The 14,081-nt window shown below is 45.5% G+C and overlaps 1 protein-coding gene across 7 annotated transcripts in view; it reads left to right on the top strand.

The window, feature by feature from the left end:
* Positions 1-14,081, top strand: part of MYO1B (myosin IB) — a 98,337-nt gene that overhangs the window by 19,073 nt on the left and 65,183 nt on the right. For all 7 annotated transcript variants that reach the window (XM_035330860.1, XM_035330857.1, XM_035330862.1 and 4 more), the window contains one exon: positions 5,598-5,713. In XM_035330860.1, the coding sequence (XP_035186751.1) occupies positions 5,598-5,713 (116 nt within the window). The remainder of the gene's footprint in view (positions 1-5,597; positions 5,714-14,081) is intronic.

Here is a 14,081-nt window from a genome sequence, read left to right as displayed (position 1 = left end):
CTTTAAGTACTTGCTTCAACTCGTCGTGCTCCTGTGCCTTTCCTCCGCCGTTACTTCAGGGCTCTAAATCTGCTTGCAGTGCAGCGAAGGGCTGGATCCCGGTCGGTGCAGGCTGCCCGCAGCTTGCCCAGGCTGCCGTTTGCGCAGGGGCTGGCAGGATCAAGCCCGTAGCGGAGTATTGTAGCAGTTTGCTCTCCTTTTTGACAACAGGTTGCCCGTCTCATGGTTGTTTGCCGTGGGATATAGTTAGGCAATTCTGCCTCTGTGGAACCTGTCTGAGCTTTGTGTCTCGAGTCATTAAATCGGCCATCAAGGTGTTTGGCTTATGCCGATATATTTGGGATGTATGCTAGCGGTGAATCTTCTCTCCTCTAGCAGTAAGATGATTTTACTTCAACTGTTGTCACAGTTTCTTGTTTTGCTTGATGTTTTTTCTCTTCCCAAGTTCAGGAAGTCAGCCAGTGCTCTTCTGTGTACTTTCACTATTTTTTTTTCTGTCCTGTCCAGGTTCTGTGGCGTTGCTAATCGTGGTTAATAAATGCATGCAATGCGTATGCTACCTCACCAGGACTGGTTTTCTTCTCTATTCCAATGTACAGACATCGCCCAGTGTGTTCCTGGGGCTAAAGTGCAACGTCCAGAAGGAGGGTGGTCTCCAGCCTTGCTGTAGTCATCGTGGGAGATAGGAGTTGTGTTTGCTCAGAAATCCAGTATTGTCTTTCTTCACTTATACAAACATAATTAGCAATTACTCCATCCAAACAAGAGTGAGAAGTATTCAGGAGTATCAAGGAGAAGGGGATTTTAAGAGATTTCCCCTCTCTAGGGAGATTGAGTAAAACCAAGTGTGACAGCCTGGTTTGTATCTTCAGTTTACCACAGACTGGACTTTGGAAAAGTACATTTTTAGCACTGGCTTCTCTTTGAGTGAGGGGGGTGGAAACTGGCTCCCTTATCAGTAACATCTCACCGATTAGTGCAGCCGCTTCAGAGCTGATGAGGAGCTTCGAAGAGATGCTGTATTTGCCAGGAAATGCTAATCTGAGGACTCAAAGCACACAAGTTTCTTTTGCTTTTTCTAGAAAACCCTTACAGAAGCTCCTGATCGAGGAGGTAAAATGTTGTTAGCTCTGGTCTTCCCACATGATCGTTGCTCTGTGAGATCCTGGGGCCGTGCTTGCAGAAGGTGCCCAGAGGCTCTACTCATGGCCCTGCTCACGGAAGACCGCGTAGCCGTGCTCCCACGGGAGCGCTGTGGGCAGCGAGGAGCACTGCCTAGCCCTGGCTCGGTGCAGAGTGCAGCTGCGTGGCTTGGAGGTTATCGTCTGCGTGCCTTCATGGAGCGGTGCCGGAAAACCCCTGGATGGAAATTGTAGGATGAAATTGTAGCTTGTTTGTTTATGTGTTGTTCAAGCACCCAGCCCATCCCTCTCCACCTCACTGTAAAAACACCTACGTTGCGATACGCAGTACCGCAGGCAAAGTCCCAGAAACGAGCTTCTGGGGCGTTTTTGCTCTTGGTTTTCCTGGTGCTGTTTTCCTCCTTCTTTTCAGACTTAGTCTCTCTCAACTTTGCAGGTGTTCCAGACCTGAAAAACGCAAGGCTCCAAAAGCAGAGTGCATTTATCCACTTTTTCTTTTTGTGGCCAACCACAGCGAAAAACAAATTTGAGCACACGTCATGATTGTGCAAATAACAGACGATATTTTGCGATGGTACTGATCTAGCTGCTAGTATTGATTAGAACGAGAAGCTTCATTACGGAGCAGTGTTGCAGTGTTAAATCTGACAGGTTCGGTCTGCGTTTGAGATGGTTCAGAAGGCTGAGAACATGTAAGTACAGGCTGCCTCTGCGTCTGCCGCCTCCTTGGCCTCAGCTGTTCTGAGCGTGCAGCAGCACACGTGCTTATGAGTTGGCAAAACCCAGAACCACAGCCGGTCAGGCAAAATATAAATTAAGATGAATATATTAGAAATACATTCTTGCTGATGTCACACGCACACACACACACATATATAAAATCAGTGCTGCCCAAGCGTTGGTTCTGGATTCCTTCCAAGAAACCTAGTCACACTTCTCTTTGATCTTACTTTAATGTCTTTAATTTCAGTGAATTGTTTTAGTGATCCGAAACTGTTCGAAATTATAGCCAGCCAGTGCTTTTGAGCCTAATCAGTACTAAAGGAACGGGCAGCGTGTGTGTCTGGGCTATTAAAGTCGGTCTGCATGAAATGAATCACCCTGTACCAGTTGGGCATTTTACAGCAGCAGTCATTTTTGCAGCGGTTACTTTTCTGGGCTGTTGCAGGCTACCAAGGGCAAGAAGCAGGGGGGTTTGTTTCTAACAGAGCTGCCAAATGTACGCTTCCAGAAGGTTTGTAGCAAGTCAGCGTAGACACACAATGATTTTAAGCTTTGTGTAGAACGCCACAGGTCCAGAAAAGCTGTCACGGATACGCCGGTATGACAGCCCCGGCTCTGCAGCTCCTGTTCTGCAGCTTTCCACTGAGTGCCAGTGGGAGCCTCCTGCAGTCTTGCTCTCTCAGGACTCCTCTCCACCTAGTCTTCCAGCTGCTGGGCCAGAAAGGCACAGGCAAGCTTGAAGCAGGGGTAACACCTTGCCCCAGGCAACATGTTAGGGTTGCTTTCACTCCTAGAGGGGAAAATGAGGCATCAAAGGGTCTTGAAATTGCACCTTCAACAGGACGGAGGCTCAACGTGACAAACGTTGCCTCCTCTTCCCGTTGGATTGGGATTTAAAGTTTTCTTCTGCTCAAGGCCTTAAGCCCTTAATTTCACAGGAATGAGCTGGCTGTGCCGCTTTGATGAAGAAGGCAGGATGTGTTGCCATTTGACCTGACGGAAATTTGAATGCTCTTTTCCGCAGCTGCAGTGTGAGCGCCCGGCAGCTTTACCGTGCTACGCAGCTGATCCACTGATAACCTATGAGTGAGAGTCCTTTTGTTCCAGGATCTGGACAAGCGCGCCGAGGAGGCAGAATTTGCCTTTGTGACTTACTGCAGTAAAGGAGAAACTTAGAGGAAGGAGTGTAATCAAGAGTCTCTCGGTAGCAAAACCTGAGGAGACAGCAGGTCTTGTCCAAACTCGCGTAACAAAACCATGGCAAAGCCAAGAGAGAAATCAAATTTCCTGACTGCGCTTGGTGCTTTCAGCATGAGGCTGTCCCTCCGGGGTTTTGCTTTTTCCTTAAACAGGGAAAATAAAGGCTCCCTGCAGTCCCTGGGGGGCCACTCCACGGTCTCCTGCTACTCCTTGGCGTTCTCCTTGCAGCGCTGGAATGTTTCTGAGCTTGTTGCTCGCTCAAGGGTTTGAGCCATTTATTTTGTTTGTTTATCATAGAGGTCTGGTGGGAAGGCAGATGTTACGTGGGAAAGCTCTTTTCTGGATCTGTTTATCCCAGCTCTGTGGAATCTCACAGACCACCACTAGCAAGGAGCTATTAGGTATCGATTGTGAGAGAGCGGCATTTGGAGAAGAGGGAGTGTATTAGTTCTCATAAGCGACTTTGCAGCCAGAGCAATGATTTCTTGGCGTGTTTTGGGTTGGTGTTTAAAATGGGCATGTGTATGGCTTTGTTTCTATATAGTCATTTGACCTTTTGAAATATTGGTATTTTAGGAAGTGCTCCGTGTTTGTACGTGTCTGACAATAAACAGCTGACTTGAACTCCCAAAATACATTGTCTGGGCAGTACTTAGCTATGAAGAGATGCTTCTAAATAAATCTCATTTGAATGCCTGCATTCAAAATTAAAAATCAAGCTTTTTGCTTTTGCCCGTCTTTCTCTGCCTTGGCATTTCAGGGTGCTTCAAGGAACTTAGCAATTAAACTTCAGGCGTTTATGGTAGCGGGATAGCTGGGAAGGGCAGGTCTTTGAGTCGCAGAGAATTCCTGTGTCTAAATACAGACTTCAAGATCTGGCCTGTCTCTGTCTTTGGCTGGTACTTCCCAACACACTTTTCAGCATGGGCTGAATTCAGAAATCCTAAAGATTGATGAGGAAATGAGTTAACATAGTAATGTTTTGTCAGGAAGGAGCCCTGATGAGGGTGTCCGTGCACTTGTGAAATCCAGAAAGCTTCTTACCCTTGCCAAGAGTCAGTAGGCTTGCAAAGTGGCAGAGCTGTAGAGAGACCAGAGCAAAGACTGGCTATAGAAAGCTAATTTTTGGAATTTCTTATGGTTCGGAGCAAGAAAGAGGGACAAATAGAAAACACTTTCCACGTTGAGGGGAGGATGGCCACCAAACCAGAAGAATTTATCATTTGAAGAAAATGTATGTAAAGTACACTATGACTGCCTATTTGAAAGAAGCAAAAATCTACAAATTTTGCAAGACACAAATCTGCTCGACCCTGCTGGAAACAGGGCAGAAAACACCGGCTGAGTTCGCAGCTTGCTATGCTTACGTGTGCTGTGGCAGGTGGGGAATCCTGCTCCCCTCGCTTTCTGCTTAGGACCAGATTTGTTTAGCAGAAAATTGCTTTAGATGTCGAAGTTTGATGCGGGAGGGTTGCAGCAGCACTTAATGCTGTCAGTTTGTCACTTGGTGCTCTGCCGAACCCGCTGGTGAATAACTCAGGCTCCTTGCACCTCTGCTCCCATTTAGAAAATGCTTATCATGGCACTTCCCTCGAAGAAAAACTGTGGAGATAAGTCCAGGTAGTGATTGTGAGGTGCTAAGGTGTCACGGGGAAGGAGCCATTTAAACTCATAGATCTATGTAAAAAACCATTGGGTTTTCTTCAGCATTTGCTAGCAGTTGTAACCCAAATCACAGGAAGCTGTGGCTTTTGTGTGTAGCCATTACACCTCAGGGGAGCCCCCACTTACTGAAAAAAACATGTTTTCCCAGGTGTTTTTATTCATTTCGTGGCTGTGGAAAGAGATACCAAGAACTTGGGTTTGACTTTGTGTTTGATAGGTCTCTGCAGGCGGGGCGTGGAGGGATTGTGGCATTTCTTGCCAGGGGGGTGCATTTGGTCGCGGCTCTTGCAGCTGAAGACAGGTATGGAGAACTGCAGAGAGAAGGATGTGCCTGTGCCTGGTAAGCTGCTGTACGATGGCCTTCTTCATTCAGCTTGGTGCTGAGGAAAACCAGTGCATTACCCGTGCTGTTTTCCATGGGTAACGGCAAGTTTGTGTAGCATCTGCTCCCGTGAAGCATCATTTTTCTTGCCACACTCAAACTCCAGCGTCGCCTCTCTGCAGTTCTTTATGAGGGCACGAGAGCTGCAGCGAGGCTCATGCCATGTTTGCATGTTCCTTTGTGAACGTCTCTGTCCTTTTCCCTTTCCCTCCTCAGCTGAATTAGTCAGATAAGTATTTGTATGGTTGGAGTTTGTTTTAAAAACGTTCTTGGGAGGCATTCCATTCTGTAGAATTAGCTGCTGGGTATCTGACCTCGTTTGGTGAGGAGATCTGCAAAACATTTCAGAATGTGTGTACGTATTTATTCATTGTTACAGCTGGGCTTTTTTGTTGTTCTTCTTTTTGCCTAAGTAGTAAATAGGAGAATGATACATAAAAGAAAAGCCCACAGTGATTTTTGTGCATTTTTTTTTCTTTCAACAGACGTACATTGGCAGTGTGGTGATATCAATAAACCCCTACAGACCTCTACCCATTTATACTCCAGAGAAAGTTGAAGAATACAGAAACCGAAACTTTTACGAGCTCAGCCCTCACATGTGAGTACAGTGAAGAAGCTTTAGCTTTCATGCTGGCCTGAAGCAGATGGTGCCAGCTGTCTTTCTCATCAAAAGGTCTATGTTGATTAAAGCAAACGTAATACCCCCACACACACACCAAAAAAAAAGAAAAAAAGTTAATCCATCCTTATTTTAAAGAGAAGTCGAGATGAGTTACACTTTGTGTTTCATGTATTTAGATGCTGGTGCATGCATTTCAGAACATTTTCCTGTAACTGCATTGTAAGTAGCCTGTTTTCAAGGAAACCACTTCTTGCGAAGTCCAGATCGCCTTGTGAAAGCCTCCAAGGGTTGAATATGTTTAACATAGTATTCCTTTGGGTATTTGAAACTGTTACTTTCTCTCTGCACCATTGAAAAAATGAAAAAACCCTCATGATGATTGTGGAACAGATTGGTCATATCTGAACGGTGTCTGTGGGAGAACAAAAACTGTCTCCTCTGGTCTGTTCTGGGTGCAAATGAGCCAATTCTAAGAGGGCAGCCAAAGTGCCATAAATATGTGTGTAAGTGGTAAGGCTAAAACACGTCCAGTAGTGCAGGTGTACAGTATAGAGATCATGTATTACAAAATATGATTTGCATACGATGTAAATTCCAGGTCTATATTTAGGAGCGGAAGGCTGAAAAGTAAGTATAAACTCATGTTCTGATTTTGTTCACCTTTGGCAATTCCTCCCTGGGGGTGCACACTGCAGAGAAGCCCAAGGCCTGGCCGACGTCACACCTCTTTCCTGTGCTGGGAGGTGGCTGTCAGGACCAGACGTGACCTGTATCGTTCGGGCACAGTCAGAGTTCCTGAAGAAGCCCTGGTGAAACCCTGTCTGTAACAGGCCGAGACTTGGATCGAGGTGTGGTGGTGTGGCTGGACATGAGGCATCTTGTCTTCAAGGCCGTATGTTGGAGTTGCAATAATTGTTTTATCTCGTTAGACATTGTCGTGGCGAGGTTAGAGCCAGCTGTTCCTCTTCCCCGCGCGATGCTGGGGCAGGGAAATGCTTCCAGCATCCTGTGAGGTTGTCAGCACGCTCAGTTACATGCTCAGGAGGCTGTCTGGAGTGGTCAGATAAATGACGGCACATGGCCATAAGCTTCGGCATCTTCCTCTGCTGTTAGCTTTTAGATTAAAAGGAAATCATGTGTGGAAAGACATCTGGAAGTTATTTTATTCTGATTAATTCTTTGCCTTCATACTTCACCTGTAACTCTTCCAAATACATTGGCTGAAATGCAGAGAGCCAATTAAGCAGATCAAATGAGCTTCTGGTCCTTTTCTTGGTCCTTTTGGATCCAAACTTTCATTTTGGATTCAGATTTTCTTCACAGCTTTGTTTAGCGAGCCCAGTTGCTTGCCGAATTAGCACAGTTGCTTGCTAAAAGAACTTTCTGCTTGGCTAACTTTGCTCAGTTGCGTAAAATCTGCTGGCGTATGATGGAGGATTTTAAAAATAAAAAACCTGGGTGTAACAGTTTGTCTGACATTCTGAAAGTCAGCACGAAGTACTTGGTGACCTGTTGGACACGTTAACACATTGATCTCTGCTCCTCCATCTCTCCTGCGAGAGAGTTTTCCAGAATAAAAGGGGTCAATAATCATCCCGGCACATATTTTTTCGTCGCTTAATCCAATCAAATATACATTCTGCTTTGACTAGAGCAATGTTTGCCTTTCAGTATCAAAATGTAAATTAGTTTCAAGGTGGTACGGGCAGGTGTCAGAAGGTTAGAGTGAGAGACTCAGGGAAGAGAAAGGAGGACCTGAACTGAGCAGGAAGTTGTTTCACTGATGTCATTCATTGCTAATGACAATAATAACTGTCATTAATAACTGGATGGTCAGCCTGCCATCATAACGAGAACTCCTGGAATCCAAGCACTGGAAATCCACTTTAAGAGCAGTAGGCTGGGGAGAGAAAATAATGAATTTTAGCTTATGTCAGGAAATCCTGACTGTGTATTAGTAAGGCAATTTCCCTCGCAAGTTTAGTTACAGTGCCAAGTCATGGAAGGTTACAAGACTGATTTGTCTGGGGCAGATGTGATATCTCCACAGGTTTTCTTTATGTGGTATTGCTTTTGTCTTCTAACACCCATTAGACAAAACAGGTGCATAAAGTAAGGGTTATGTGTGCTGCCTTACCCAAGTCGGACAAGCCCAATCAGCCGTGTACCGGTAGCCTAAGGATTCACACCAGCCTGGTTGTCCCCTCCGTGAACGCAGGGCTGGTCCGGGAGCTGTGGCCACGTGGTGCTGCTGCAGCCAGCCCAGCCTGGCACTGCCCCAGCCTGGGAGCTGGCAGCTAATTCTGGGCTCGACAGATCTGGGAGCAGGCCTCGGGGCTCAGGGGCTTTAGCGAAGAGGTCGTGTGGCACATTGCAGTGCGGGGTATTCCTTCTGGTGCGAGTGTGTGTGTGTGGAGGGGAACCACAGTGGTTTGCTGAGATCTACATGCTTGGTTTTCTTTGTCGTGGGACTCTCCCTTGTGCTGTGGCCTCTTCAGAAGATCAGATTTTGGGTAAGCCCGCTGCACCAGTTCCGTGTGCTTTGGGAAGGGCTTTTGGTTCCTGTTGTGTAATCGTGGGCAAACCAAAACTCTTGGTCGTTCATAAGGAAGCTAGTGTATATGACCTGGAAAGTGTGCTGATAAACGGAGCTATCTATAGGGTGCTTGTTATTTCTGTCTCTCCTTTGGGCAAATAATCAGTCTGATTGATTACCAGTGCTAGCTAGAAAAGTTCACACCATTTATTGCAAAGAAAAAATGAAATTCCTCTAGAAACCCCGGTCTGTGTGGCACCAAACACTTCTGTCTGAAGTAAAGGTGTTGTCACCCGATGGCTCACGTTCTCCAAGGTCTGCCATTTCAGAGAGAACCGCCTGGGTTGGGTGGCCGGGCTTTACACATCGGCGTCTCTGGAGCAGACTGCTGAGAGACATTTCCAGAGCTAGGGCTCTGTGTGGGAGTTTCTGGGAAATGAGGATTTTAAGTCACGTTTTGGTTGTTTTCCAGTAGTTTCATACGGCCTTCTGTCTGTGCTTGGGGTACATGCAAGCGTCTGGATGCGAGGGATGTTGACAGGGAGGGTGTGCCTGAGAAATCCAGCTGTCCCAGTGAAATAGCAGGCTGGGTGAGAAAATGAAAAGGGAAGGAAAAGGAGAGAAGGGTATAATGACGTGAAGGAAATCCATACCTCGAGACTCTTTTCCGTACATGGTCACTGAAGGAAACACAAAACCATGTGAGTGGAAATCTGTTCACGTGCTTTCTTAACCCTAATCCGAAAGACGAGGGGAGTCATCGCCTTCTCGTCTACTCTGTGTTTCCTCAGCAGCGTCTACAAGAGTGCCCAGTGCTTTGGTGACGCTAGTTAATACTTAATTGCAGGTTTCAGGCTTTTTTTTAAAAAAAAAAAAAAAAAATAAATGCTCTTTGGAATCAGGATCCCTGGCAGAAGGAGTTCCTGGTCAGATGATTTTGGATAACGCTATACCGGTTAAAATTGGATCAAAGAGTTTTTATTTTCATAGTCCATTCTTCTCTAAATTCACTGTTGTTGTGGCACCGTGTAAAAAGTGTTACTTTTCTAGGCCCCTGGAATGCTTGTTTTCCTATTCTGTGGCTATTTGTGTAGCTGCAGCAGGAAGTTTACCAAGCTTTTTATTTATTTATTCCCCCGGTGTTTTGTTAATCTTGCTGTTTTTGTCTTCATCTGTGAGGCAGGATCAAACTTGTCTCTGACTCGGCAGGGCAGGGTACGACATTTCAGTGCTCAAACAATTTGCTGCTTGATTTGTGCGGTCCTCACACTTGTGTTCTGCTCTTTCGGTTGATGTAATTGCTGTTTTGCTTACCTCGTGGGTAGCCTAGACGTGAGAGACACCCAAGCTGTCTACCTTGCTAATTTACATCGACTTCCACCAGTGACAAAGGCGGCTGCTGGAATCTTCAAAGCGAAGGCAGGATGAAATAAACAGTTCATCGTACCATTTATTTGTAGCCGTGGTGCTGCATCACTTTCTTACCAGTAACAGCTTTGCTTTATAGGATCGCAGAGCAGGTGCTTTATTGCATTTCCTATCTTAGCAGCAGCTGCTGGCTACCAGCAGCTCTCCATCTCTGGCAGGTAACACACCGTGTGGCCCCCTGCTCCCCTTCCCAGCCTGAAATGCCTTAACTTCTCACTTGAGAATTGCAAATTATTTTCTGAATAGACAATAGTTTTTCATTAAAAGCTTTCAGATTTACAGAGATCTGCAGGCAAGTCCTGAAAAATGGTCTGCCTTTAGATAGGATGCAGCAACAGAGATATCAGCTTGATGCCTCTTAAAACGAGGACCTTAATTACGTGCTCCTCGTTTCAGCGGTCAATGTATTAATGGTTCACGGGACAAATCATTCTCGTACTGATATCTGCAGTTACACTGACAATAGGCAAAGCGGGCTGTTACTTATTCAAGTCAGGACTGTTTTGAGTCCGTGTAAGCAGTGAACATAGAAGTTCTGCTTCTGGCTTTTCTTGTTGGTGTTCCAGGATTGCATGTCTTCAGAAACACTAAGCTTACAGTAACTATTTTTTTTCCCCTCATTGATTTAAAGCAAATATTTTTGTCTGAAGGGATAGGGAAGCCTCAGCTGTGAGGGACAGTGGCTGCCTATATGTAAAACTAAGTCGTTCCCCGTAGCCATCAGTTTTAAGATACACAGTAAGTCATTTTATTTGCTGTAGAAGGGGCTGGTGGGGTGAGAGCCTATAGTTTAGCGTCCTTCCTTGACCCTGCATGTTTATTTTAACGCTTCCTTTTCATCCTGTCCTTTCCTCATCTTCACATGCCTTTTTTTTCCCCTTTCTTCCTTATTTGGACAACTCTGCTACCACCCCGAAGGTTTTGCTCAGCTCGTGGTACCCCTCTTTACAATCCTTTGGTTCCTGTTCCTAGTAATTCCTGACTTCTCCAGAAATTCACCCTTTGGGCTCGTTCACGTGGCTCGGCAGAGTGCCTGTTTCTGAAGAGATGCGTGGTCAGGGAAGACAATGGCTTTGATCACTGCAAAGGTTAGCGGGCAAAATTAACCACCGGCAGGGCGGGAGGGTCTGCAGCTGACAGAAATCATAAGTAGCAGTTAAGGAGACTGCCTGTATGTAATATTTAAACCCGTGCTAGGAATGAGTTGAAAGAAGAAAGCGGAAGGAAAAAAAAAAAAAACACAGAAAATACTTTGGAAGGGGTCAGGCTTAAGGCTCTTGACCTCTACAGAGTGGCAGGACTGGATATGGCATACCCATGAAGATAAATCCCTCAAGCGGATAGATGACAAGAAGATGAAGCATCACGCTTGCTTCAAGAGTCAGCAGGACCTCATGCCTGAGAGGAAGGAGCCTTGCAGGCTGCTGGCCCACCTCCCATGGGTGCGTTATGTCCTGAATTTTTTGACAGGATTCCCCAGAAGTCCTGAGAAAGCAGAGTTTTGAGGAAGGCAGCAGTGATGTGGCTGTCTCGAAGCAGCCAGCCGATTTTCTGTAGAGCATTTGGGAGGAGATTTGTGAGATTGAAAGTTGAGGACGCAAAGGAAGATTTTTCTTGCACGCAACAATACGTGAGGCATTTTCCTGAAATCTGAGCAGGGCTGTTTCAGTTGGTAGCACATTGTGCAGCCCTCTGACCCCAGTGCTTGCGAGGTGAATGTAGTCTTATCAACGTGAACAGTAGCTGCTTGTGTGCTGCTGTTACTAGATCGCATGAAATTGTGTCATAATACCTCATAGCACCGGAACTGATTTATAGCGGGTCGCGGGGTTGTAAGGAGGCTCAGAAAACGTACCCAACGCCCAAGGAGTATAAACAGCCTGGAAAGCAGCGCACAGATGAATGTTGGGCTTTCTTTTAGTTTTTAAAACGGTCTGGCGTGACATTTAGACTGGATTACAAAGTTCACTGGAACAAGCCTTTGCATCGATCCTCTAAGGAGCTTTATCTAACTTAAGAAATGAAAAGGCCCTTTACGTTTTTGTTTGTGGCACCGGTGCAGTCTCTCCTCTGTAAGGGCTTGGGAGCTTGGCACGGGGGGATTTTCACCAGGAAAACGCACGGTGCTGTTTGTAGTCGCAGAGCACGGGGCTGCCGGAGCGTTTACGGCACAAGAAAGCCATTCAGAAGCACCAAATCTGGGGGTTTTATGGGTGGTTTCCTTGCCATCTGGCAGCGTTGTCACGAGCATGTCACAAGGCCCCTCGCCCTAGGCAGAGCCCACCTCACTCCGGCAGCGCGCCTGTCCCTCAGCCGCCGTGCGTGGTCCTCGCCGGCTACCAGGAGCTGGGCACTGCCAGAAAAGCCTGCAAAAAATGCAAGAATTGGTACCTTGAAAGCAGGACGGGTTTGTTAAGGAAACGCTGAACCGGAGATCAGTTCCAGATGCTTCTGTAACCCAGAATCGTCATCGTGGTGCACGAAGGAAAATAATCTTGGGGGATCCTTCATGAATTAACCGCTGGCTTAGAGCCTAAGCAAAATCACTTTGTTTTCAGTACAGTTTTCAAATATTTACCCATACCTCTGTACACAGCATACTTTCACATTTCACTTCAGTCGTGTTGGGGATTAAGAGTCAAATGTTTTTAGTTATCTGTGACAATCTCTCTCTTTTCTTTCTTTCCTTTTTTTTTTTTTTTTTGGTGATGTGAGTGCATTTGGGATAGTCTGTGTTTATTTGTAAGCATAAAAACATTTCGTTTTGGCTAGATTGTTAAAGCCAAGATTACTGAAAAAAAAAAAAAAGGAGAGAGAAAGAAGCGTCCTGTGTGCTGGCTATTTGGAGATGTGTGGTAATGCTCCAGGAGTCTCACCTCACGGTAACTTTTTTGCCAGATCCCATTTCTCTCATTTTCCTGGAACTGAAACATCTGTCTAGAGCTCATATTATTCCGCTGGTATTTTTAGGACATAGAATGCTGAGGTTTTCTTCTAATTAATTCACACTGTCACATAAAGTCGAATCCCACTAATGCACACCAAAGGCTTGGGAATCCGTTCAGCGTGACCAGCTGGATGTTGGGAATGAAGCGGGCCCTTTGTTAAATGGGGAGAAGGAATACTGAGAAACTGAGCAATTTTTCAGTTTTGTAACGCACCTCTCCAAATTTGTCAATACACGGCTGCTCTTTGTGTCTTCTGGATATTGCAAACCGCTCCCTTTGCAGCTTTTTCACTTGTGCGTCTAGGCTAGAAATCGGACCAACCTTTTGTGTGCTGCTTAGCACACGGGCGTTCTGGTTAGAAAATTGACTGATGGGGTGGTAGAACTTGGAAATAAAAACAAATTTAAACACCTCGTGCAGCGTTCAATGTAACTTTATTTAAAGAAAGGATCTGGATTATATTTAAGAAAGGATTTTCATTAAAATGTCGGGACTTTTCACACACTGGAAAGAATGAGAAGTACTTAAAGGAGACACTGTTGTGTTCGGTTTTGAGATGCAGACTTAAAAGGGTAGAGGCCCTGTTGGAAACGAGAGAAATGGATCAAAATTTCCCTGAAGTGGCAGCGCGGCACTCTGAAGAGCTGGGATTTCAGATTGCAATTAAGAACAGCTGCCGTTCTTTCTGGGGAAATGTCTCATTGTGCTTAATGGTGCTTTTTTTTTTTTTTTTTAAGCAATTCACAACGCAGCACCAAATGCCCATCTGCTGTGCTAGGAGCCTTTGTCATGATGTTAGAGACAGCATAAACAAAGCTGATGTTTAAAGCCTTGAAACTTCAGCTAAAATCCAGCTCTCTTACCACCTCCAGAGGCACTTTTTCCATTCAGTCTCCTTTTGTCCGTGACTATATGCAAAAGGCTCTGATTTCTACAACTCTGAGTACATCGTGGTTAATGTAGTTTGGGTTATTAAAGATAAACTATTTCATGTTAGGAATTAGGAAATACGCAGTCTTAATATTTACCGTCTAGCACGCTGAATAATCTTTTCCTTATGTTTTGGATAGATAAGAGGGCTGGGACTGGGGTTTTCAAATAAAGCTCTGAACTACAGAGACAGTTTAACTGTGGTCATTTCTGTAAATTAGTTCAGATCTGCATTTTTCTTGTATGCACAGTTTCCTTCTGTATACTACAGACACGATTTTTGCACGCTAAGTCTTGTGGAGTTCAAGCTAGAACTGGCCATAATCGCTCCGAGATGATTCTCAGCAAGGCTGCGACCTTTATTTCAAAAAGCGAGCTGGAGGTGAAATTAAGTTACGTGAGGCTGCTTAAACTCCTTGGTTTGTTAAGAGTACTTAGAGTTACTTGAAAAATCCAAAAACTCAGTAGCTCTTCCAAGCAATGTTAAGTGGCAGCATGCCTA

The sequence above is a fragment of the Oxyura jamaicensis genome, chromosome 7 (assembly GCF_011077185.1).
Source record: "Oxyura jamaicensis isolate SHBP4307 breed ruddy duck chromosome 7, BPBGC_Ojam_1.0, whole genome shotgun sequence".
Lineage (NCBI taxonomy): Eukaryota > Metazoa > Chordata > Aves > Anseriformes > Anatidae > Oxyura > Oxyura jamaicensis.
Note: the sequence above shows the minus strand (reverse complement) of the source record. Positions and strands in the feature narration are given on the sequence as shown.